Raw genomic sequence first — 25956 nt, 5'->3', positions numbered from 1 at the left:
TGTAGTCCACTCCCAATAATAGATGAGGAGGTGTCAATTCCAGGAGAGGCAAAGCTGCTTTTGTAATGAGCCAGCCAGTCCCAGTCCCTATTCAAGCCCAAATTAATTGTGTTAAATTTGCAAATGAATTTTAGTTCTTCTGTTCTCCAGCACATTACCAACGATCTACAACCTATCCTGGAAAATGATCCCTCACTCTCACAGAGCTTGGGAGGCAGGCCAGTCCTTGCTTACAGACAGCCCCCCAACCTGAAGCAAATACTCACCAGCAACTACACACCACACCACAGAAACACTAACCCAGGAACCAATCCCTGTAGCAAACCTCATTGCCTACTCTGTCCCCTTACATACTCTAGCGACACCATCAGAGGACCCAATCACATCAGCCACACCATCAGAGGCTCATTCACCTGCATGTCTACTAATGTTATATATGTCATCATGTGCCAGTAATGCCCCTCTGCCATGTACATTGGCCAAACCAGGCAGTCCATACGTAAAAGAATAAATGGACACAAATTGGACATCAGGAATGGTAACATATAAAAGCCAGTAGGAGAACACTTCAATCTTCCTGGACATTCTATAACAGATTTAAAAGTAGCTATACTTGAACAAAAAAACTTCAGAAACAGACTTCAAAGAGAAACAGCAGAACTAAAATTAATTTGCAGATTTAACACCATTAGTCTTTAAGGTGCCAACAGACTCCTTGTTGTTTTTGTGGATACAGACTAACACGGCTATCCCCCTGATATTTGATGCCCATGGTTGCCACTTTGCATAACTCAGCAGCAGCAGAAACGTCATTTGCATGAGTCACACTTGGGGCAGCATCAGAGATGGGCTGCATGGGGAGTAGCAGCACTGGAATAGGATGGGGAAGAGCCTGGTAAAATGAGATGGGAGTGTCTGATCGGATAGGAGCAGCAGACCTAGGATACAATGGACAGGGCCCAGTGGGAAGGGGAACAATAGCCTTGGGATGAGATCAGGAGTGTCCAATGGGATGGAGTATTTCTTCACACAATGCACAGTCAACCTGTGAAACTCTTTGCCAGAAGATGTTGTGAAGGCCAAGACTATAACAGGGTTCAAAAAAGAACTAGATACATTCATAAAGGATAGGTTGGTCCATCAATGGCTATTAGCCAGGATGGGCAGGGATGGTGTTCCTAGCCTCTGTTTGCCAGAAGCTAGGAATGAGCGACAGGGGATGGATCACTTGATGATTACCTGTTCTGTTCATTCCCTCTGGGGCACCTGGCATTGGCCACTGTCGGAAGACAGGCTACTGGGCTAGATGGACCTTTGGTCTTACCCAGTGTGGCTGTTTTTATATTCTTATGTAATGGGTAGTGCTCAATGAGGTGGGAGATGTTTCCCAGCAGCTAAATGAGCTCCATCTATCTCCACCCACAGAAACAGGAATTCATCTGTATGGGTCCCTGACACACAGTTGGGAGGGCAGAAGGGTGGGGCTGCCCGGGCAGGTGAACGGAAGGCAGGACGGAGGGTTCTGTGCCCCAGGGGCAGGGAAGTCAGCTGGGGGCTGGGGGCGGGGTGGGGGTAGTCTGATCACTGGAGGTGGAGAATTTGTTCAGGAGAGGGATCAATGCTGGGGGGATGAGGCACTAGCCGGGGGACGGGGGGAGGGTCTGTGCCCAGGGATGGAGGTGTCTGTGCCTGGGGGACATGAAGCTGGTCCAGAGATGGGGGAGGCGGTTGAGGTGTGTGTGTACCCTGGGGAGAGTCTGTGCCCAGGGTAGGAAAGAAGCTGGGTGGCAGATTCTGTGCCCAAGAACAGGGCAGAGGTCTATGCCCAGGGGGGCTCTGTGCCCCTAGGGATGGGGTCTATGCCAGGGATACGAGAGGATCTGGCCAGGGTGGGTGTCTGTGCCCAGGCGAGGAGAGGCGCGGACGGCAGGTTCTGTGCCCAGGGACAGGGCAGGGCTCTGTGCCCAAGGATGGGTGTCCATGCCAGGGATATGAGAGGAGCTGACTGGGGGGTTGTCTGTGCCTGGGAATGGGGGTCTGCGCCCGTAGATGGGAAGGCAGTCGGGGGGTGGACGATCGGGACTGTGCCAGAGGTACAAGAGGAGCTGGCTGGGGGGTCTGTGGCCGGAGATGGGGGAGCGTACCCTGGGAAGGGTCTGTGCCCGGGGGTACGAGAGGCGGTGGCTGGGGGGGTCTGTGCCCAGGGTCTGTGCCCGGCGGGAGGAGAGGAGCTGGCTGGGGGTGGTGGTGTCTGTGGCTGGAGATGGGGGTCTGTGGCTGGAGATGGGGGAGTGTTCCCTGGGAAGGGTCTGTGCCCAGGGGTATGAGAGGAGCTGGCTGGGGAGGTCTGTGCCCAGGTCTGTGCCAAGGGACAGGAGGCGCTGGCTGGGGGGGGTCTGTGCCCAGGTCTGTGCCTGGGGACGGGAGGCGCTGGCTGGGGGTCTGTGCCCAGGTCTGTGCCCGGGGGCAGGAGGCGCTGGCTGGGGGGTCTGTGCCCGGGGACGGGAGGCGCTGGCCGGGGGGCTCTGTGCCCAGGTCTCTGGCCAGGGGAATCTGTGCCCGGGGACGGGAGGCACTGGCCGGGGGGGTCTGTGCCCAGGTCTGTGCCCGGGGGCGGGAGGCGCTGGCCGGGGGGGTCTGTACCCAGGTCTGTGCCCGGAGGCGGGAGGCGCTGGCCGGGGGGGTCTGTGGCCAGGTCTGTGCCCGGGGGCGGGAGGAGCTGGCCGGGGGGGTCTGTGCCCAGGTCTCTGGCCGGGAGGGGTCTGTGCCCGGGGGCAGGAGGCGCTGGCCGGGGGGGTCTGTGCCCAGGTCTCTGGCCGGGGGGGTCTGTGCCCGGGGGCGGGAGGAGCTGGCCGGGCGGGGTCTGTGGCCAGGTCTGTGCCCGGGGGCGGGAGGCGCTGGCCGGGGGGGGTCTGTGGCCAGGTCTGTGCCCGGGGGCGGGAGGTGCTGGCCGGGGGGGTCTGTGCCCGGGGGCGGGAGGCGCTGGCCGGGGGGGGTCTGTGCCCGGGGGCGGGAGGCGCTGGCTGGGGTGGGTCTGTGCCCAGGTCTGTGCCCGGGGGCGGGAGGCGCTGGCCGGGGGGGTCTGTGCCCAGGGGCGGGAGGCGCTGGCTGGGGTGGGTCTGTGCCCAGGTCTCTGGCCGGGGGGGTCTGTGCCCGGGGGCAGGAGGCGCTGGCCGGGGGGGTCTGTGTCCGGGGGCGGGAGGCGCTGGCCAGGGGGGTCTGTGCCCGGGGGCGGGAGGCGCTGGCCGGGGGGGTCTGTGCCCGGGGGTGGGAGGAGCTGGCTGGGCGGGGTCTGTGGCCAGGTCTGTGCCCGGGGGCGGGAGGCGCTGGCCGGGGGGGGTCTGTGCCCGGGGGCGGGAGGCGCTGGCTGGGGTGGGTCTGTGCCCAGGTCTGTGCCCGGGGGCGGGAGGCGCTGGCCGGGGGGGTCTGTGCCCAGGGGCGGGAGGCGCTGGCTGGGGTGGGTCTGTGCCCAGGTCTCTGGCCGGGGGGGTCTGTGCCCGGGGGCGGGAGGCGCTGGCCGGGGGGGTCTGTGTCCGGGGGCGGGAGGCGCTGGCCAGGGGGGTCTGTGCCCGGGGGCGGGAGGCGCTGGCCGGGTGGGTCTGTGCCCAGGTCTCTGGCCGGGGGGGTCTGTGCCCGGGGGCGGGAGGCGCTGGCCGGGGGGGTCTGTGCCCAGGTCTCTGGCCGGGGGGGTCTGTGCCCGGGAGCGGGAGGCGCTGGCCGGGGGGGTCTGTGCCCAGGTCTCTGGCCGGGGGGGTCTGTGCCCGGGGGAGGGAGGAGCTGGCCGCGGGGGGTCTGTGCCCAGGTCTGTGCCCGTGAGCGGGAGGCGATGGCCGGGGGGGGTCTGTGGCCAGGTCTGTGCCCGGGGGCGGGAGGCGCTGGCCGGGGGGGTCTGTGCCCAGGTCTCTGGCCGGGGGGGTCTGTGCCCGGGGGCGGGAGGAGCTGGCCGCGGGGGGTCTGTGGCCGGGTCTGTGGCCAGGTCTGTGCCCGGGGGCGGGAGGAGCTGGCCGCGGGGGGTCTGTGCCCAGGTCTCTGGCCGGGGGGGTCTGTGCCCGGGGGCGGGAGGCGCTGGCCGGGGGGGTCTGTGCCCAGGTCTCTGGCCGGGGGGGTCTGTGCCCGGGGGCGGGAGGCGCTGGCCGGGGGGGGTCTGTGGCCAGGTCTGTGCCCGGGGGCGGGAGGCGCGGGCCGGGGGGGTCTGTGCCCGGGGGCAGGAGGCGCTGGCCGGGGGGGTCTGTGCCCAGGTCTCTGGCCGGGGGGGTCTGTGCCCGGGGGCGGGAGGAGCTGGCCGCGGGGGGTCTGTGCCCAGGTCTGTGCCCGGGAGCGGGAGGCGCTGGCCGGGGGGGTCTGTGCCCGGGGGCGGGAGGCGCTGGCCGGGGGGGTCTGTGCCCGGGGGCGGGAGGCGCTGGCCGTGGGGGGGTCTGTGCCCGGGGGCGGGAGGCGCTGGCCGGGGGGGTCTGTGCCCAGGTCTCTGGCCGGGGGAGTCTGTGCCCGGGGGCGGGAGGAGCTGGCCGCGGGGGGTCTGTGCCCAGGTCTGTGCCCGGGGGCGGGAGGCGCTGGCCGGGGGGGGTCTGTGCCCAGGTCTGTGCCCGGGGGCGGGAGGCGCTGGCCGGGGGGGTCTGTGCCCAGGTCTCTGACCGGGGGGGTCTGTGCCCGGGGGCGGGAGGAGCTGGCCGCGGGAGGTCTGTGCCCAGGTCTCTGGCCGGGGGGGTTTGTGCCCGGGGGGGGAGGAGCTGGCCGCGGGGGGTCTGTGGCCAGGTCTGTGCCCGGGAGCGGGAGGCGCTGGCCGGGGGGGGTCTGTGGCCAGGTCTGTGCCCGGGGGCGGGAGGAGCTGGCCGCGGGGGGTCTGTGCCCAGGTCTGTGCCCGGGGGCGGGAGGCGCTGGCCGGGGGGGGGTCTGTGCCCGGGGGCGGGAGGCGCTGGCCGGGGGGGTCTGTACCCAGGTCTCTGGCCGGGGGGGTCTGTGCCCGGGGGCGGGAGGAGCTGGCCGCGGGGGGTCTGTGCCCAGGTCTGTGCCCGGGGGCGGGAGGAGCTGGCCGGGGGGGTCTGTGGCCAGGTCTGTGCCCGGGGGCGGGAGGCGCTGGCCGGGGGGGGGTCTGTGCCCGGGGGCGGGAGGCGCTGGCCGGGGGGGTCTGTGCCCAGGTCTCTGGCCGGGGGGGTCTGTGCCCGGGGGCGGGAGGAGCTGGCCGGGGGGGTCTGTGCCCAGGTCTGTGCCCGGGGGCGGGAGGTGCTGGCTGGGGGGGGTCTGTGCCCAGGTCTGTGCCCGGGGGCGGGAGGAGCTGGCCGCGGGGGGACTGTGCCCAGGTCTCTGGCCGGGGGGGTCTGTGCCCGGGGGCGGGAGGAGCTGGCCGGGGGGGTCTGTGCCCAGGTCTCTGGCCGGGGGGGTCTGTGCCCGGGGGCGGGGGAGCTGGCCGGGGGGGTCTGTGCCCAGGTCTGTGCCCGGGGGCGGGAGGTGCTGGCTGGGGGGGGTCTGTGCCCAGGTCTGTGCCCGGGGGCGGGAGGAGCTGGCCGCGGGGGGTCTGTGCCCAGGTCTCTGGCCGGGGGGGTCTGTGCCCGGGGGCGGGAGGAGCTGGCCGGGGGGGTCTGTGCCCAGGTCTGTGCCCGGGAGCGGGAGGCGCTGGCCGGGGGGGGTCTGTGCCCAGGTCTGTGCCCGGGGGCGGGAGGCGCTGGCCGGGGGGGTCTGTGCCCAGGGGCGGGAGGCACTGGCCGGGGGGGGGTCTGTGCCCGGGGGCAGGAGGCGCTGGCCGGGGGGGTCTGTGCCCAGGTCTCTGGCCGGGGGGGTCTGTGCCCGGGGGCGGGAGGAGCTGGCCGGGGGGGTCTGTGCCCAGGTCTGTGCCCGGGGGCGGGAGGTGCTGGCTGGGGGGGGTCTGTGTCCAGGTCTGTGCCCGGGAGCGGGAGGCGCTGGCCGGGGGGGTCTGTGCCCAGGTCTCTGACCGGGGGGGTCTGTGCCCGGGGGCGGGAGGAGCTGGCCGCGGGAGGTCTGTGCCCAGGTCTCTGGCCGGGGGGGTCTGTGCCCGGGGGCGGGAGGCGCTGGCTGGGGGGGTCTGTGCCCGGGGGCGGGAGGAGCTGGCCGCGGGAGGTCTGTGCCCAGGTCTCTGGCCGGGGGGGTCTGTGCCCGGGGGCGGGAGGAGCTGGCCGCGGGGGGTCTGTGCCCAGGTCTGTGCCCGGGAGCGGGAGGCGCTGGCCGGGCGGGGTCTGTGGCCAGGTCTGTGCCCGCGGGCGGGAGCCGCTGGCCCTGCAGCCGAGAGCGCGGCGGCTGGACAGGGCAGCGGAGGAGGCGGGCCCGGGGGCGGCCCGACTGGGGTGGGCGGCTCCGACCCGAGGCAGAGCCCGGCGGTGGGTCGGCGCTCCAGGGCCGTGGGCTCCGAGCGCTGCCCGGCTCCTCAGCCCCGCTCTGTGCCCGGGTGGGCGGAGGCTGCGGCCATGGAGCTAGCGGGGGCCCTGCAGCTCGGGGAGCTGGCGGCCGCCTTCGCCCGGGTGCCGGTCTTCCCGCTCTTCGACCTGGGCTACTTCATCGTCTCCATCCTCTGCCTCACGTCCGAGCCAGGTGAGTGCGGGGACGGTGTCTCGGGGGGCACGGGCTGCCTGGGCCCCTGCGCCTGACACCCCGCCTTCGCCAGGGGCCCGCCGGGGCAGGGCAGCTGCTTGGGGCCGCTTTCCAGGGAGCGCAGAAAGGGGGGGAAGGGAGGGTTCCTCCTCCCTCTCCCTCAGCCTGCCTCGGGGCTTATGGGGGTCACCCATCCCCAGATCCCCCTCAGGCTGCCCCAGACCCTCCAGCTGGCCCCTGGGGTCCCCTGTTCCCCTCCATCAGCCCCGCCACAGCCCTCTACCCACGACTGCCCCATCGTCTCTTCCTCCCCGCCCCGTGCCCCTTGGGATCCCCTCCCCCGCGGGGGTGCAGCACAGGCCGTGTCTATGTACGGTCGGGGACAAGCAGGTCGGGTAAGTGATCGCCGACTTCAGAAAATAGCCCCTGCCACTCAGCGGGCCGGGGGAGGGGTGGCGAGGGACAACACACTGCCCTCGGGCCGGGAGAGAGATCGAAAATCCCAAGCGGAGGAACTGCTCTGTAGAGCCCCGCACAGAAGCGTCTCCCTTGCACATACCTCACTCCCAGTGAAATACACAAACTAGGCAGACGCCCACTAAGCTTAGAAACAAGGAACTCGAATATAGAGTTAACAGCACTGGGAGAAAGGAAAGAGATGGCATCACGCTATGTAGTATCCCATCCCTGAAGCAGGTCTGGACGATAATGCCAGATAGGGCTAAAGGACTGTGAATCTCTCTCCTAGAGCGATACTGGTTAGACTGCGATGAGTGGGACACTCAGGGTTCCTATGGTTTAACTTGGGCAAGACCTGTGTAACTTGTCATGCTCAGAAAGATCTTGAACACAGGAGTTGAGGGGCTCCAGCCTGTGGGATGGGTAAGGGTCATAGATGGCAAATGTGCCTGGCCAAAGGAAAGAAATGACAGACTGTATTCTGCTCTGTAGTAATCTGTCACTTAGTCAGACGTAGTCAATATTAAACGAACATAGATACAGCTACATAACCCTATGCTGAGTAGGCAGTCGACGTACTGCTAGAGACACTTGGCATTACTGTACTCTAACCTATGGCAATGACTGCATAGTTTGTCATACCAATTACGATTTTTTTAATTGCACTGAATTGGCTGGGATATAGAGAGGTAGAAAAAGGTGTGCACATGAAAACATAAGTAAATAACACTGAGCACTTGCAGTGCTTTATGGTTCAAAGCACTGTACAGACATTAAGAGTAAACATTTAATTCAAGAACAGAGGCTGCCAAATAATACCTGCCTGGGTTGTCTCTATTAGCTGTTGGTATAAGACCTTATTGCACAGAAATTTTAGATAAAAATGAAACGGTCTCAAGTGTCCCTGGCTTCCTGTCACATAGGACTCCATCTTGGTTTATTTGCTGTATTTGAGTCTTTCCCTTGTCTTCCATTTCCAGTTACTTTGCCTACTTCTCCGTGCCTAATTCCTTTCTGAAATTAGAATCAGAAGGATGGCAGCTTCTGAGTGGAATCTACAAGGTGGCATCTCCTTACAGACCATTTTGCATATAAGTTTTTGATTAGGGCTGTCAAGACATTAAAAATATTAACCATGATTAAGCATACTGTTAAACAATAATAAAATACCATTTATATAAATTTATTGGATATTTTCCCCATTTTCAAATATATTTGATTTCAATTACAACACAGACTATAAAGTGAGCACTGTTCACTTTATATTTATTTTTATTACAAATATTTGCACTGTAAAATAGTATTTTTCAATTCACTTAGTACAAGTACTGGAGTGCAATCTTTTTATCATGAAAGTTGAACTTACAAATGTAGAATTATGTACAAAAAATAACTGCATTCAAAAATAAAACAACGTAAAACTTTAGAGCCTACAAGTCCACTCACTCCTACTTCTTGTTCAGCCAATCACTAAGACAAACAAGTTTGTTTACATTTATGGGAGATATTGTAAATAAAAAGTGGGCAGCATTGTCACCAGAAAGTGAGAACAGGCACTCCCATAGGACTTTTGTAGCCAGCCTTGCCATGCCAGATATGCTAAACGTTCGTATGTCCCTTCATGCTTCGGCCACCATTCCAGACGACATGCTTCCGTGCTGATGATGCTTGTTAAAAAAATAATGATTTAATTAAATTTATGACTGAACTCCTTGGGGGAGAATTCAAAAATAAAACAAAGTCCACTCAGTCCTACTGCTTCTTCAGCCAATCGCGCAAACAAACAAGTTTGTTTACATTAATGGGAGATAATGCTGCCAGCTTCTTGTTAACAATGTCACCTGAAAGTGAGAACAGTCATTCTCATGGCACTTTTGCAGCTGGCATTGCAAGGTATTTACGTGCCAGATGTGCTAAAAGATTCATATATCCCTTCGTGCTTCAACCACCACTCCAGAGAACATGGGTCCATGCTGATAATGGATTCTGCCTGATAATAATCCAAAGCAGTGCGGACTGATGCATGTTCATTTTCATCGTCTGAGTCAGATGCCACCAGCAGAAGGTTGATGTTCTTTTTTGGGTGGTTCGGGTTCTGTAGTTTCCGCATCAGGGTGTTGCTCTTTTAAGACTTCTGAAAGCATGCTCCACACCCCATCCCTCTCAGATTTTGGAAGGCATTTCAGATTCGTAAATCTTGGGTCAAGGGCTGTAACTATCTTTAGAAATCTCACATTGGTACCTTCTTTGCGTTTTGTCAAATCTGCAGTGAAAGCATTTTTTAAAAATGAACATGCTGGGTCATCACCCGAGACTGCTATAAAATTAAATATATGGCAGAATGCAGGTAAAACAGAGCAGGAGACATACAGATCTCCCCCAAGGAGTTCAGTCACAAATTTAATTAACACATTTTCTTTTTTAAAACGAGCATCAGCAGCATGGAAGCATGTTCTCTGGAATGGTGGACCAAGCCTGAAGGGGCATACGAATGTTTAGCATATCTGGCACGTAAATACCTCGCAATGCCAGCTACAGAAGTGCCATGTGAATGTCTGTTTTCACTTTCAGGTGACATTGTAAATAGGAAGCGGGTAACATTATCTCCCATAAATGTAAACAAACTTGTTCAGCCAATTGATAAGACAAACAAGAAGTATGACTGAGTGGATTTGTAGGCTCTAAAGTTTTGCATTGTTTTGTTTGAGTGTAGTTATGTAACCAAAAAAAAAATCTACATTTGTAAGTTGCGCTTTCACAATAAAGAGATTGCACTAAAGTACTTGTATGGGGTGAATTGAAAAAAAATTATATTTTTATTACGAATATTTGCACTGTAAAAATAGTAAGTGAGCACTGTACACTTTGTATTCTGTGTTGTAACTGAAATCAATATATTTGAAAATGTAGAAAAACATCCAAAATATTTCATAAATGTCAATTGTTTAACAGTGTGATTAATCAACAGCCCTATTTTTGAGTAAAAGTAAATCTGAATGAAGAGTTTCATAAAAATTGTACAAACAGAGCCAGAAGGTACCTAAGTAAGTCATCAAGTGCAGCCCTCATTCTGACTCAGAACTTAGACCATCCCTATTGAGAGCAGCAGTTTTTCCAAACAGATGCAGGTATCCTCTGCTGAGCTACTTGATGGATTCCATGTACATATTGGTCCTGCTTTGAGCAGGGGGTTGGACTAGATGACCTCCTGAGGTCTCTTCCAACCCTGATCTTCTATGAACACTGCAGCGGGTGCCACTGTGCTTCTCCACACATCTCATCTGCCAATTTTTTTTTCCTTTGACCTACTTTACTGTGATGGTGAGCCTGAAACAGATACTTTTTTGGGTGCAGCTTCAGCCTTGCCAGCGTGACACTGACTGTTCTCCAAAAAATAAAGCAATCAATCACACTTTGTGCAACAGGTAGTTTTTAAGGACTTAATAAAAATCTCTCTAAAACCCTTAACAGAAGAAGAGTCTGTTAAGTACTAGGTCTTTGGGGAAGCTCAAGGATTGCTTATTAAAGTGGTTGATGCATGGAAGATTCCCATTAATAGCATCATTTTTTTCCATCAGCTCATTAAAAAAATGGTTCCTGATTTGACTGGTTTTGAGCTCAGCGTGACAACTAGCAGAGATATCTGCTCTTGGAAACGAATTTTAGTTGGTTATAAAACGATAAAAACAGGAATTCTCAGTCACTTCCTGGTAAGATGAGTCTAATCAGAAGGAAGAGTACATGAATCCTTTGAACCACTTAGCAGCAGGTCTACTTAACTGGACTGGGCTAGTGCTGGGAGGAGGGGAGGAGATGGGAGGGGAGTGAATTAGTATGCTTTCCTTTTACTATAAGAGACCTGGGTTCATACTGCAGCTGAAGCCGCATCCTGATGTCCACCAGTGCTGCCACAAAATTTTGCAGCTTCTGCTCAGTAAGAGACCAGAACTGGGATGGCAGATCAGGAATGAGATGCATTAGCAGAGATGTGTGAGGTTTACACTAGGATTGGAGATCAGAATTAATGTGCAATGGCAGATCTGTGTGTGCGCAGCTCTCATGGCCCCTGCCTGCATTATGCCTGCATGGACTAGCCATGGCTGACATCATTGCTCAAAGAAACCATAAATGAGAGGTCTGTCTCTGCCAGTTGACTATGCCCATCTAAAGGCATTTTGATATTTGTCAGTGTGAAAATCTTCACACTACAGCCACCTAGCAAGTCATTCCTCTAACGAGCATTTAGACCACCACCAACAAAAAAAAGCATTGAAATTAAATCTGTCATTTTTAGACTTCATGTTCTGAATTCTGCTGTTGCTTACCCCTGTGCTACTCACTGAAGTCATGGGAGTACCAAGCTGATGTAGTAGAATGCAGCCCTTCTGGTTTTTGCAGGCATTCCATGTACATGCCTTGTCACCATCCTTATTTGTGCCAAAGAGAGAGGTCAGAGTGCCTGTAAATGGATTGGAATTAAATTAGCTTGTACAGGAATTCCACCACCAAAGGTTTGATTGTAAATGACTTCTGTTATTAGAGCATGCTTTTCAGACAAGAGAGATCTGTATCATCTTTAATGTAATTTGGTTAGTATCCAGTTCTAGAGGGCAGCAAACCTGGGCAGTATGACTTGGAAATTTACCAGAACCAAGAAGGTCCATGGAACACCCTAAAAATCCTAAACTGAAGGGAGATGTAAACTTCATAAATTTTCTTAAAGTTCTCCATGCAGTGCCTTTGAGGCAGCATACTGGAGGTCAGGAATTGTTCAGTTTGAATGGATATTTCATCCCCATCCAGAATCAGTCAGCTTTTAGTCTCTGTAAATAGAGCTTTGTGGTTTTCCTTGTTTGATCACTTACAGGCCACTCCCAACAGGAAGCCGAAGACGAATACTTAAGAAGTGACTAAAAAAAGTTAAAAAATAATTTAAGTATGCAAGCCAGGTAAAAACCTGCTTAGGTTGCAGAGCAGCGTGTGTAGCCTCTTGCTATGTTCCTAGTATCATTCAGTCCACAGCTTCTACAGTTGAGATCAGGGCATGGATAGTAATATACTATTTGATTTTTGGGTGAGATTACATGGTGTTACATGGCAGATGAGATCAGCGATGCTGTATGTAAACTTCAAGGTTCACATTAACTCATGAAGAAACTGCCTAAAAAGCTACCATAGTTATTTTATTTTCACTTGATTTTTCAGCTGTCTCAAACATATTTGAGAGAGTTCTCTTTATAGCTGAGTAGTGTGGGCTAGGCATAATTTGACTAAGGCAGGCTCCAGTCATTATTATTGAAGTGGGGCTTTGTTGGTAATGGTGCATTATTTTAACTTAGCAGAACAGAATTTTCCCATCCTTTCATTCTATGGCCTGCCAGTGGACTTACTGAATTGAGTTCTGTCCCCTGCAGACAGGGGCCCCATTGGGTAATTATTTGCCAGATTTAATAACTGCTTTCACCTCAAAGGATCCCAACTTGGACAGAGCAGGGAGGGGGCAGCTTTGATGAAGGATGTGTTCTGACAGAATATTTTAAAATAATTTCTCATTACATTCAAAATCTTTACTACCCAGAATGTTTTTTCCTGCCTTTTGGCATGCATTTGTGCCTATCATTTTTGAGGCTCAGCAAAAGGTAAAATAAATCATCCAAAACCTGATTTTTTAAGCAAAGAACGTTAATTGTAGTTAGGCCCTGACAGTCTGCTTCTTACTGAGTACTTGGCAATTTGTAGCTGACAACTAGTAAATACTAGTTGAAACACCATACATAGGATGCTGGTATGAGTTCAAGGTGATACAGCATCTTGCAGGATTTGTTTTTAAAAGGTTTCCCTGCAGAAACAGGTCTGTGAGGGTAGACTTTGGGGGAAGAGGGAAGTTTTCTGATACACAAGCAGCAGCAGATTGTTCTTAGGAGTAAGGAGTTGATTAGCAGCAAAATCGCAGCTATGCTTAATAGACTGGCCCCATTTTCCACTCTATAGGGCAGTTGAAAGCTAGCACAGGAGAAGCAAAGAATCATATAGCCCCTTTCTCTTATCTTAAAGCTTCAGGGTCGCTGTGTGTTAATTGGTTATTTTGGGATGAATGAGCTGAACAGGTGGCGCAGGGGTTCTAGCAGGCCCCTAGGTTGAGGCCAATGCATATTTTTAGACAGTGGCAGAGCTATCAGTTTCAGAAACAAAATATCAGACCATCATTCCCTTCTGGTGTCTACAGAGAGTAACAGCTGCACCAGGGGTTAACTCTTGGCCAGTTCATAGACTTCAATTAAAATAGATCAGGTCAATGTCTGCTGAGGCCCACAAGTTGTGATCATATTTATAGTCATTTCATGCAATTGGTAAGAGTTTCAATTAAATCAGTGACAAAGAGAATTGAAGGGACTGAAATAGGAAAAAAAGCTTAGCTATGCCCTTTGGTTCCCTCTCTTTTTGTAATTTACCTTAAGAGACTACCCATACCCTGAAGGAAAAATCCAATCTTTGCATCTACATGGGGCACCGTGCAACACATTAAGATGATTACAACATCGTTTTACTAATTCTCTTCTCACACAACTATGGGATAATCCCTGCCTCAGGATCAAGTCCAGTTCCACATGTAAGAAAATTTGCACAGAAAAAGGATAAACAAAAATTAAATATATAATTCAGGATGATACACATGTAATTGAAGGAGGCCAGTGTAACAAATAACTACTGCTGTCTCACAGTTGCTTCTTTCAGCAGCTATGCTCAAGGATTCATGCAAGGATAGGGGACAATTGATCTGTTTCATCTCTCTCATCTCTAGAAGAGCATGTTAATATGGAAACAAAAGTCACTTTGTAGGAATTACTTATAGGTGGCTTAATGCTTTGCATTACCCTTTCAATTTCAAAGAATACTGGGGGTAGGGGGTGGTAAGGAGGGGGAAAAAAACCCAAACACCAATTTAGCCTTACTCTCACAACAGAAACCTGGGAGAATATCCTGGCTTAATGTGAAAGATATTTTGAGTTCTTTATCCTTGAGATTCTTCCAGAACAAGATATTAAGCAGGTACTACTGGCCTCCAGAACATTTGTTTAAGGTTAGATTGTTGCAATCAACTGTTGTCAAGAAGATGCAAACAGCTATAAACCAACCTTTTACACATCTCTATACCTGTTAAAAAATGCACATGTTCTGGAACACCATATTCAGTGCTCTCTCAAAAACCAAGTGTTGCTATCTTTCCTTCCCAAGCTTGTGTATTTTAGGAGTGCTAGATGAGTTGGTATAACCAGTTATCATTAAGAAATGGACTATTTTAGTAGCCAAAAGAATTATTTGGAGAAAATAGAAATCTGCAGTTCTGCCTTCAGACACAGACTGGCTTAGTGAGCTTTCTACTTCTTCATTAAATTGGGTGGAGGGTGGAAGAGGGAGGAGAGAGAGAGACTGTCTTATAGAAATGCTTAGAAAAAAATACAAGGATGTCTGGTTACACATGAAAAGTATCCCCTTATACTTTTGCAGTTTAATATATGTTTGTCCCCAATATTCATAGGTTATTTATCTATTTAGTCACTTCAATAATTGATGCGCTGCATAAACTCTGCAGGTTCAGGGTTTATTTGTAAGATGTGGACAAAAAAACAATGAATATTGAATTGTTATTAAGGCTGTTGATTAATTGCAGTTAACTCATACGATTAACTCAAAATTAATCGCGATTAATCGCAGTTTAAATTGCACTGTTAAACAACAGAACAATTGAAATTTATTAACTATTTTTTGATGTCTTTCTACATTTTCAAATATATTGATATAAATTACAATACAAAGCGTACAGTGCTCCCTTTATATTTTTATTCAAAATATTTGCACTGTAAAAATGATAAAGTGTGTTTTTCAATTCACCTCATACAAGTACCATAATGCAATCGCTTTACTGTGAAAGTGCAACTTACAAATGTAGATTTTTTTCCCCTTACATAACTGCACTCAAAAACAAAACAATGTAAAACTTTAGAGCCTGTAAGTCCACTCAGTCCTATTTCTTATTCAGCCAATTGCTAAGACAAACAATTACATTTACTGGAGATAAAGCTGCTAGCTTCTTATTTACGTCACCTGAAAGTGAGAACAGGCGTTCACATGGCACTTTTGTAGTCGGCATTGCAAGGTCTTTACATGCCAGGTATGCTAAACATTCGTATGCCCCTTCATGCTTTGGCTACCATTCCAGAGGACATGCTTCCATGCTGATGAAGCTCATTAAAAAATAATGCATTAATTACATTTTGACTGAACTCCTTGGGGGACAATAGTATGTCTCCTGCTCTGTTTTACCCTCATTCTGCCATGTATTTCATATTATAGCAGTCTTGGATGATGACCTAGCACATGTGGTTCATTTTAAGAACACTTTCTCTGCAGATCTGACAAAATGCAAAGAAGGTACAGATGTGAGATTTCTAAAGACAGCTACAGCACTCAACTCAAGGTTTAAGAATCCGAAGTGCCCTCCAAAATCTGAGGGTGTGGAGCATGCTTTCATAAGTCTTAAAAGAGCAACACTCTGATGCGGAAACTACAGAAGCTGAACCATCAAAAAAGAAAATCAACCATCTGCTCGTGGCATCTGACTCAGATGATGAAAGTGCACATGCATCAGTTTACACTGATTTGGATCATAATTGAGCAGAACCTGTCATCAGTATGGATGCATGTCCTCTGGAATGGTGGTTGAAGATGAAGGGACATATGAATCTTTAGCGAATCTGGCATGTAAATATCTTGCAATGCCAGCTACAACAGTGCCATGAGAACGCTGGTTCTCACTTTCAGGTGACATTGTAAACAAGAAGCGGGCAGCATTATCTCCTGCAAATGTAAACAGACTTGTTTGTCTGAGTGACTGGATGAACAGGTAGTAGGACTGAGTGGACTTGTAGGCTCTAAAGCTTTACATTGTTTTATTTTTGAGTGCAGTTATTTTTTGTACATAATTCTACATATGTAAGTTCAACTTTCATGATAAAGAGATTGCATTACAGTACTTGTATGAGGTAAATTGAAAAACTGTTCTTTTGTTTTTTACAGCACAAATATTTGTAATCAAAAATATAAAGTGAGCACTATACACTTTGTATTCGGAGTTGTAATTGAAATCCATATATTTGAAAATGTAGAAAACATCCAAAAAATTTAAATAAATGGTATTCTGTTATTGTTTAACAGTGCGATTAATCACACTATTACTTTTTAATCACTTGACAGCCCTAATTGTTATTTATATGGTATTTCCATCTTGTGCATATATTTATAGAGCTTTGTTTTTATACATTCACATAGTGAAACAAAAAAAGTTTAAAAAAATTGAAGGGAATTCCACTGTCCCTATCACATTGAAAATGTTACAAAGTTTCAAGATATATAGGGTAGAACTATCAAAACAGAACCAACTTCTGGCCCTACATGGCTGTATAATTATGAAATAAATATGGGCAAAGAAGAAATGGGACATTTCCCTTATTGAGAGTTTAGTGTTAGTGTCCTGAGTAATAGGACATTGATTAATTCAGGGAGAACAAGAACTCTCTGTGGGCTCATCTACACAATCCTGACCCCTCAGATCTCACACAGGTTGCAGAAACCCATAGACTTGTTTGCGTTTCTTATTCCAGTCCCTTCACTTTCACAGGAATTTTGTCTAGTTGAATTGTAACACCTTGTGAAAGGGACCTGCAAATCAAAGTCTCAAAAGCACAGAGAGCACATTAATAAATATGCTTCTCTGTAATTAATACCTACAACACATCTGGAAGAAAATTTTATAATAAATATAAATCTTAACAAGGCTGCTATCTCTTCTCCTAACCTGGAGCAAGGAAAATAGATACCAGAGGTCTTGTCCTGCTTAAAATCAGGTCTGTCCAAATTTAAGACCACCTCCTTGAAAATCATGTGTTGTGTCTCATTGTCATGGCCAAGGGCTAGCAAGTGATTGGACTTTTGCAGTGATGAGTCCTAGGACATGAACGTTACTATTCTTTGCAATCCCCTAAGCAACACCTTCATCATTTTTATTTTAATAGATGATTTAATCTGAGCTTGTTGACCCTGTGTCCCCCCCTTTTCCTGAACTAGATGGCCTCTCTTGTTTTGTCCTGTATAAATTCTCAGAGAGCTCTTTGATCAGAATGTTTTTAGTGTGTGTTGTTGCCCAGCAACCCAACCACCTTAGCTGGAGGCTGCTTTAGAAATAAGCTAATAAAGTTCTAGATGGGTTTTTGTTAGTATCCTTGATACTTATACTTAGTACTTAAGTATTAACACTAAATAGACTACAGATAGAACATGTAGGGCAGAATGGCTCAGTGGGGGAATCTGTAGCAGGACACAGAGCTCTTCACCTGTTTGTTTTCAGTTCATCACACCCTAGAGTGGACTGGAAGTGGGAATTTTCTATATTTTTTTATGAATCCTAGGCATGCCTCAGTTTCCCCTGTATGTTGCATTGCTGGAGTTAACGTTCTCCTGCACTGTTCCAGGAGCAAGGAGGTGTGTGTGTGTCACCTCCCTGTCTGGGTGGAATAAATGGAATCATTGAAGAACTGGTTTAACCTCACTCAAATCAACAGAGAATCCAGCAAGACAAAAAGATGCCCCAATGAAACAGCAGGAAACCCCAGAAGCTGGAGGTGGGACTTGTGAACTGAGCTGGAGAACAAGGTGTCAGAAGACTGGAAGAAGGGCTGCTTTTTGGATGGCCTGAGGAGTCCAGAGCTGGGGAGAGCCAAAGCTGGAATCCATTAGAGCTTAGCTGGCTCATCATGGCACTGGTTTGGCCAGGATGGACTACAGTGTAACTTCTGCGTCTCTGTACTAACATAAGCACCATAAGATTGTGTAGCCAGGTGATAAATAAATGGTTGCCTTGTTTTTTAAAGGCTGCCTGTGTTGCTGTAAATACTCCCTGAGATAAATGCACCCTGAAGGGGCACAGTATAAGCCTCTCACAGGACTCTGGCTTGGCTGGATTTACTGCAGGGAGTCATGGAGAACGACAGCAATTGCTGATGCTGAAGGCCCAGTCTTGGAGGCCCTGGGCCTGCCCCTGTGGAATTACAGGGGCCTGGGACACTAAAGGGTCACTCTCAGGAGACTGGTTACCAACTAGGGCCTAGAGCAGACCCTGTGACTCCATCAGAGTTGGTTGTGAGCAAAAATTGTTTACTGTCTCTTGGCTGTTCAGTGGTCCCTGAATTAAATGAGTTGGTGGGTCAGGTGTCCAAAGCATAGAAACCATGTTCATAACAGGCACCTTTCTTCCAAAGTCTACTGGGCAATGCTCAACATTCATAGAGGCTGAACTATTCCCCTTTTTAGCAGTCTCAGAGGGGCTCTGGTTTGCGGGGGCTCTGGGGTGCGGACAGGGATGAGAGGTTTGGGGTGCAGGAGGGGGCCTCAGGACTGGGGCATGGGCTTACCTCTGGCGGCTCCCAGTCAGTGGTGCAGCAGGGCGCGCTTAGGCAGGCTTCCTGCCTTTCCTGGCACCACAGACCGCACTCTACCCCAGAAGTGGCCAGCAGCAGGTCCAGCTCCTAGGCGGAGGTGTGGCAGCTCTGCGCGTTGCTCTTGCCCGCAGGCACCAGCCCCGCAGCTCCCATTGGCTGCAGTTCCTGGCCAATGGGAGTGTGGAGCTGGTGCTTGGGGCAGGGGCAACACGCGGAGCCCCCTGGCCTCCCCCTCCTATGAGCCGGATGTGTTGTCCGCTTCCAGGGTGCAGTGTGGAGCCAGGACAGATAGAGACTAGCCTGCCTTAGCTCCGCAGCACCACCAACTGGACTTTTAACGGCCCAGTCAGCAATACTGACTGGAACAACCACGGTTCCTTTTCAAGCAGGTGTTCCAGGCGAAAACTGAATAACTGGTCACCCTAGTCTCATGTCAAACTACAAACAAGGTTTTTCTTCTATTAGCTAGATAAAGTGAATCTCTAAGTAGGCCTCAGAACCAAGTTAGTGACTTATCTTTCAGGGTAAACCAAGCCTCTGGTTCCATGATGATGGCAAATATGGGGGCAACAGACGTCCAAGCAGGCTGGCTTGGGAGCTTGCACTGCACCCTCCACACTCTACTTGCAGCATCTTAAACAGGACACAATTCTGTAAAATTCCATAGAATCCTAGAGGAAGCCCCTCTGCAGTTGGATTTAGTGTGAAAGGATGACTGCTTGTAGCAGGAAAGTCCAGTGACAACAACTAGCTTAATGATCAGTTCATAGACTTACGGTTTCTGCCAGCCTAGTTGTCCCAGCAGGGGCCCCAGCTGCAGCCTCAATCATGCCTACATGATCCAATTGCTCCCCCAGAGGTTCTGGCACCATAGAGGAGCAAGGGGATGGACAAGGTAGAGACTCAAGCCCATCCATTCCACCAGGTCCCAACCCAGGACCCTACGGGTTTCATCAAAGCATCCAGCCTAGTTATTGAGCTAACCCCAAATTGTTTTCCTCCAGTTACTGCCTACCAGTCTGGAACTCCCTCAGTCTGGGGCATGATCATTGGCTTAGCAGACTCTCCTCGGTGTTTTAGTGGCCTGTTCAATCAATCTGATTTAGGGTCTTCCACTCCCCCAGGGGAGTGGAGGGCAGCAGCAAGAATTCGAGCCCCTGCTGGTAGCGCAGCCTTCACAAAAGTTGTTGCTACTCCTGACATACAACATCAGCCCTGTGTCCTCATGCAACTCCTTCCCCACACCCTTTTCCTGAGGGACCAGTGGCCTTTTAAACTGTTCCTCCAGTGGGAACATGCTCTTCCTCTTGAGAGGCAGGGGTTCCCTATCCCACTACTGCTCTACTCCCAGCCTATAGGCCTCATCATACTGCTCAGAATAGTTTCCATCCTCCACAAATTGTAAATAAAACTTGGCTCACTTCCTGTGGCACATGCTTATATCACAGCCTGTTGTGTGGTGATTTACTTTTATTGTCAATGGAACACTAGCATTTTTGTGCAACCCAAATTCTTAGAAAACTACCTAGATCTATGCACTGAAATGTGTTGGGTTACAACTGGAATCTCAGCTGCTGCTATTGAGGATTATCAGAAGTTAGAGGGAAGAGCAGTTAGCCCTTCCACTTTGTAGTTTTATTTCACATACGCTTGTTTAGTTATTCTCTGCCTAGCTGATCAGTTATGTTTGGGGATAGTCCAATTGCTTCATGATTGTATGCCTAATGGGGGAATCTGTCAATAAAATTAGTTTTTCTTTACATGAATACTGTTCTTTGCCCTTTTTCTGAAGGAGAGCATGCAGGTCAAGTCTCCCGGCAAGACAAAGCCTTAGGGTTGTGATGTGTGTGTAGATTATATTTTCCTTGATTTCAATCTGTTTCACAGGAGCCATTGAGATGTCCCATCGGAGCCCTGTTGCCTCATGGCTTTGTGCTATGCTTCATTGCTTTGGAAGTTATATTCTTGCTGATCTATTACTTGGGGAAGCTCCTATTGATTATTTCAGCAATAACTCTAGTGTGCTCCTGGCCACGGCAGTATGGTGAGTCTTTCACACTTTGGTACAGCCCTAGGAGGGGTACTCACATTGTCCAATTTGCGTGAATTAGGAAAAGGAGGGGATTAGGTAGGGAGAAGTATGGAATAGTCTTTTGAATTTCTGGACTTAGTTTCCAATTAATCTGATGACCTAACATTTTGATGAGATGAGCTAAAGTTAACAGAAATAACCCAAATGTAGGTTCACAGATGCCTCAGTTAAACTGTAGCACAGCCTACAAAACCAGCAGACACTGCACTGGCCCTGAAAAGACGCGGTGTTTGGGGTGACCGCAAGCACTTCAGTGGAATTGTGTACCTTTTTTTGTCAATCATGATGGTAAAGTGTCTGCAGAATTCAACAGACACTAAAAAGTTGAGTTTCCTAATACCAAAGGAGATTTTGTACTCCGTGCAGGCTGCACCCAGCACTGCCTTCTCCTTGACTCAGTAACTCAGAATGACAGCAGAGACACTATTCGCTCTCCATCTCCTACACAGTCCAATCGGGGCAGATGGGTCATTGCTTGAACTCTTTGTGGTTTTGTTCCAGGTATTTGATTTTCTTCTGCCCCATGAACCTCTTCTACAAGTGTGTCAGCTTCCTGCCTGTGAAGCTCATCTTTGTGGCAATGAAGGAGGTGGTTAGAGTTCGTAAAATTGCTGTTGGGGTCCACCATGCACACCACCATTACCACCATGGGTGGTTCATTATGGTGGTTATTGGATGGGTCAAAGGTAAATCCTGAGCTACCGTAACTCATGAGTGGTACATTCAGCCCCTGAAGAGAGGGAGAGGAAAGTCTTGAAATGCAGCAGAGGCACTTGCACCAGGTTTCTCAATAGTGACTTGGTTAGCTAGGGTTGAAACTAATGGGTTCTTAATAATGATGCTTAGCACAAAGATTCTTTAATCCTTGTAGCACAGTTTTGAATTGGGTCATCATTCCCATTTTATTGATGGGGAAACAGAGACAGAGAGTTGCCTGAGGCCACACTGGGAGTCAGTAGCAGATCTGGAGATAAGATTCAAGATCTCTTAGTTCCCTGTCCCATGCATGTAACCACTAGATATGGCTCTCACCTATATATTTTTCAGGGAGTTTCTGTCTATGCCAAAAGGTTTAAATCCTTTTTCCTTAGCGTTTTTGCTAACAGAGGGTGTGTAGTCTGTTTCAGCCCTGCTGATTGAGATGGGGACCAGATACCCTTCCCCTACATGACAACACTTTACAGAGCTGTACAAAAGAGTTTAGCTTTGGCTCCAGTGTTGGTTCTAGAATTTTATGTTAATCAGGAATGGGTCTTATGACCCTTTTATTCCTCTTAGGACTAGCCTGGTTCCCATCTGGTTGGGAAAAGTTGTGCTTTTGCAGGGCTCTTCTGGTTTGGTGATTTCACCACTTCACTTGAACTGTTTCCCAGGTTCTGGCATTGCCTTGGTGTCTAATTTTGAGCAGCTGCTGCGCGGAGTCTGGAAGCCAGAAACAAATGAAATTCTTCATATGACCTTGTAAGTATCTAGACTAAATTCTCTCAGACCAAGAGCATATCCAAGAACAGTGCCTCCTATTCTGTGCAATTCTACTTGACGTGCTGTATGAAATGAGACCTCATTTCTTTCCTAGCCCAACAAAAGCCAGTCTGTATGGAGCAATCCTCTTCACCCTGCAGCAGTCTCACTGGCTCCCCATCTCTAAAGCCAACCTCATCTTCTTCTTCACCATGTTTATGATGGTTTGCAAGGTGAGTTTACAACAGGTTTGCTGCTAAAGAGTCTACACAACCAAAGGAAAGAAGCAGTGTGTATTGCCTCAGGAGTACATAACTAAGTTGGGGGGGCCATATCACCACTAGAGTATAGAGTCAGGCTGGGGGAGGTGTATCAGCGCAGGAATACAAAGACAGGTTGGGGGTGGTGGTATCACCATAGGGGTATGGACTCAGGTTGGCAGGGGCAGGATTGCTACAGAATTATGGAGACAGCAGCTTGGGGGAGGAGTATCCCCACACTGGTGTGGAGCTGGGATGTGTGTGTGTGCGCATATTGCCACAGGGTAAAAAGTCAGATTGGAGGAGTTAATCAGTTTAATGTAAAACCCTCCCTTTTGGGATGCTGCTTTACGTTTTTGTTTAGTTCAGTCAGATTCTATCCAATGTCCCCTCATCTAACACACAAATATTTCCATGTAGGGTGCCGCAGTTCTACCCAGTGGGTGTTGGCAGTAAGAGTTTCTCTTCTATTAAGTTTAAAAAGGAGTTGGCCTCAGATGTTGAAAATGGCATTTTTGGCAAGGACAATTAGCAATGAGTAAGGCAGAGGATAGCCTATGGACTCCATTGACTTGTGTTCAAGAGAAGCCCTAGGACAAGTTCTTGCCCAAGCTCTGCATCACCCTCCTAGGATAGGCTGTTATTGATATCTTCTGGAAAAATTCAACCCCCAGTTTCTTCACAGGCTATGGGAGATTAGGGTCCCAGCACTGAAGACCCAAATCACTTAGCTATATTCACTCTCTCTACAAAGGTTCAGGGAGCTGGGGGCAGGAATATTCCTTGCCAGTTAGTATTTAACAGGTGAGGTATGTGATCTGTAACTGCCCATCTCTGATGTTGCATGACAGGTGTTTATGACTGCAACTCACTCACATACCTCGCCGTTTGCTCCAATAGAAGGCTTCATCTGCCCAGTACTCTTTGGCTCTGTTTCTAATGGGTACAACAATCACCATGACCACCATGAGGATTCCCATGATACTTCCTCTCCTGCGAAATCTAAGGAGGAGCTGAACGAAGGCACACGGAAACGGAAAGCAAAAAAGGCTGAATAAGCAAGATCAGATACATATGGTGAACAAGCCAAGGACGAATCCCTCAGAGCTGCATCAAAATCATCTTCAAGCCATCTGTGACCTCACATACCCTCCAATCCTTCTCCCTGAGACCTCAAAAGAGAGATGGAAACCAGGACACTGTCAGATGGATCCCTGAATTTCATCCATGTGCTTCGCCCTGCTGTTAGCTTCATGATCTTTGGGTCTACATTTAATCCCCTATTTTCAGGGGGGTTTTAAATCTGTGCCAGGCTGAGGTTTGGGTACAAGTTCCCAGCCCACCAGCAATCATGACAGCATTTTGTTACTATACAGTTCCTACCGCCCTCCTGTCCCCGCCTGCCCCCCTCCCCCAACACATCATTGAAGGGGCTGTTTTGTGTTCCTACAACTCAAATTCCTTTTGATACCCTTGAAAAGAAAATGAAATACTTAGAAACAACTGAATATGGAAATTGGATTTTTCAGCACAAGAGTAAATTATCTCCTGTGAAACTGAGCTAATGCATTTCAGCTCCCATACTTGCAAAGTACCCCATGATATAGGGCTTCAAATTATCATGGCATATTTTTTTGCCTGATGGGCCTGGCCAAGTACCACTTCGGTAATTACATTTTTCTCATCTAAATTCCCCCTGCAATTCTTAATTGATACAACTTCTTCACTTCCTTAACTTAATGTTTACACATGCTTTGACGATGTAAAGTGCTATAAGTATTCTATATTCATACAGTTACGATCTTATATTGTTGGGTAGTGTTGTTTGCTGTTTACTCTAACTGCCAACAACTCTCTGCCCCACTCCAGAGCTGACTGCATTTCACTGGGGAGGTGAAATGATCCCTAGAGTTTGGATACTGGTTTGTCTGTAAACTACTTTGGAATCCTAATGGATACAGGCACAATCTAAATGATTATTTATTACTATTTATTATTGCTAAGGCATCAAATTATTGGGCCCGAAATTGGCTTTTAAAAGAACTTGGAATCTGTATTTACACAGTAGGGCACATTTGAGAAAGGTCTTAGGCCCACAAGTACATTTCAGCCCATAGTGGTTCCAGAGCAGGGTGGGCTCGATTTTCTCACAGATGGGAGGGGCATTTCCTTAAATTAAAGATTTTATAAACCCAGGAAATGGTTTTCAGATAAATCTGATTAAAACACCACTAAACATCTGCAGAGGAAATACGAGCCTCTTTTCTACAGCCCCATTGAGCCAAACTCTTATTAGCTACAGCTGTAGAGCAGTCTCTTTCTCTCTCTCAAATGGGACAGAACACCACACCCAGGAGGTGTGTGGGTTACAATAGCACAAGTATGGGCTTGAGAGAAGGGCCTTTGCCTAGAGGGTGAAGAAGGAAATGGTCAGTCTCCTGAATGCAGAAAGCCATGGCTTATGGGGAATTCAGCCAATTCTTTCACATCCCGCTCTGTGAATATTTGGGGATAAACTTTAGATAGGAAGGGTTTGAAATCTAGGCACTGAATGTGTTTTTAAAAGTGTGACCTTGAATGTTGTTGCCACATGAAGTGTGTTTGGGTTCTGAATTTCGTGTGTCAGCAGCAGCTGGGAATACTGCTGCAGGGGCAGCCCAACTGGTGCTTGGAGCATATGGGTGAGCTTTCAGTGGCATTGCATCCTACCATCCTCAGCTGATGAATAGCTGCTCTGACTCAGCCTGGATGGGTTAGTGTGTTTTGAAGTGGGGGAATAAGTGAAAAGAATTTAGAGAATCTCTCCCCATCCCTACTCAAAAAACTTTAATTTTTAAAAATTGAAATAAATGGAAATTAGTTGCCTAGTGGGGCTGGTGCATATAACCCTAAACCAAATCCTACGTACGAAAGGACTAAAGCCAGTACCGGAGATCAAATTAACTGTGGTTCTTAGTTTTGAAAGTGCCTTATCCTTGTGACCTTCCCTCACTCTCATTATAAAACACAAGAATAGGCCTGATAGCAGTCTATTTTAATAGATTTTGTTTTATTGACGCCTGATGTTACTCTGATGTGTGCCAGAATGTATTTAATGTTCAGTGAGATGCTTGATTCAAGGGGAATTATTGTTTTATAAACAGCCATCAACACCATAAAGAGATTGTGAAGTGACTCAGCGTCCAGTGGTGCTCAGAAGGGACATGTATTTTCCTCTGATTTGCTTTAGCCCCAGAAACACTCCAGTTACAATAGATTCCTGGGATGTGGTTACCACCTGCTTGGCCCCCAACCCAGTTATGACAAGGTTCTAAGGTGTAGTGTAGGTTAGACATCACTGTGTTCTGTAACCAGACTAAAGCCTTGAACATGACCAAAGGCATACTTACGATTTGGTCCATGCTCTAAATGAAATGTGTGCACCTACAGGGTCTACTGCCATTGTTGTTCATAGTTCAGGCTGATCACATGGGCTCAGGAAAGTGGGGGGGGGGGGGACTTTTTGAAAACTTGTTAGTTTCCCTGTTAGAGTTAGTGGAAACTTACTCTCTTCATATAGGCAGGGAGATGGAAATGTGGACAAATGTGCATGCACATACACATCTCTGTGTAATCTGTTTGGATTGATTGAGTCGTTGCATTTAAAGCT

General features: G+C 49.6%; 1 protein-coding gene across 1 annotated transcript; it reads left to right on the top strand.

The window, feature by feature from the left end:
- The first annotated feature begins 6219 nt into the window (after positions 1 to 6219).
- On the top strand, positions 6220 to 25481 carry TMEM38A (transmembrane protein 38A). Its single transcript, XM_007072029.4, has 6 exons — positions 6220 to 6540; positions 20382 to 20538; positions 21088 to 21272; positions 21960 to 22047; positions 22163 to 22280; positions 23159 to 25481. Exons 1-6 carry the CDS (start codon positions 6417 to 6419, stop codon positions 23363 to 23365), a joined length of 879 nt encoding a protein of 292 aa, XP_007072091.1. The 5' UTR covers positions 6220 to 6416; the 3' UTR covers positions 23366 to 25481.
- The last annotated feature ends 475 nt before the right edge of the window (positions 25482 to 25956 follow it).

The sequence above is a fragment of the Chelonia mydas genome, chromosome 25 (genome assembly GCF_015237465.2).
Source record: "Chelonia mydas isolate rCheMyd1 chromosome 25, rCheMyd1.pri.v2, whole genome shotgun sequence".
NCBI lineage: Eukaryota > Metazoa > Chordata > Testudines > Cheloniidae > Chelonia > Chelonia mydas.
This window is presented reverse-complemented; position numbering and strand designations above follow the sequence as displayed.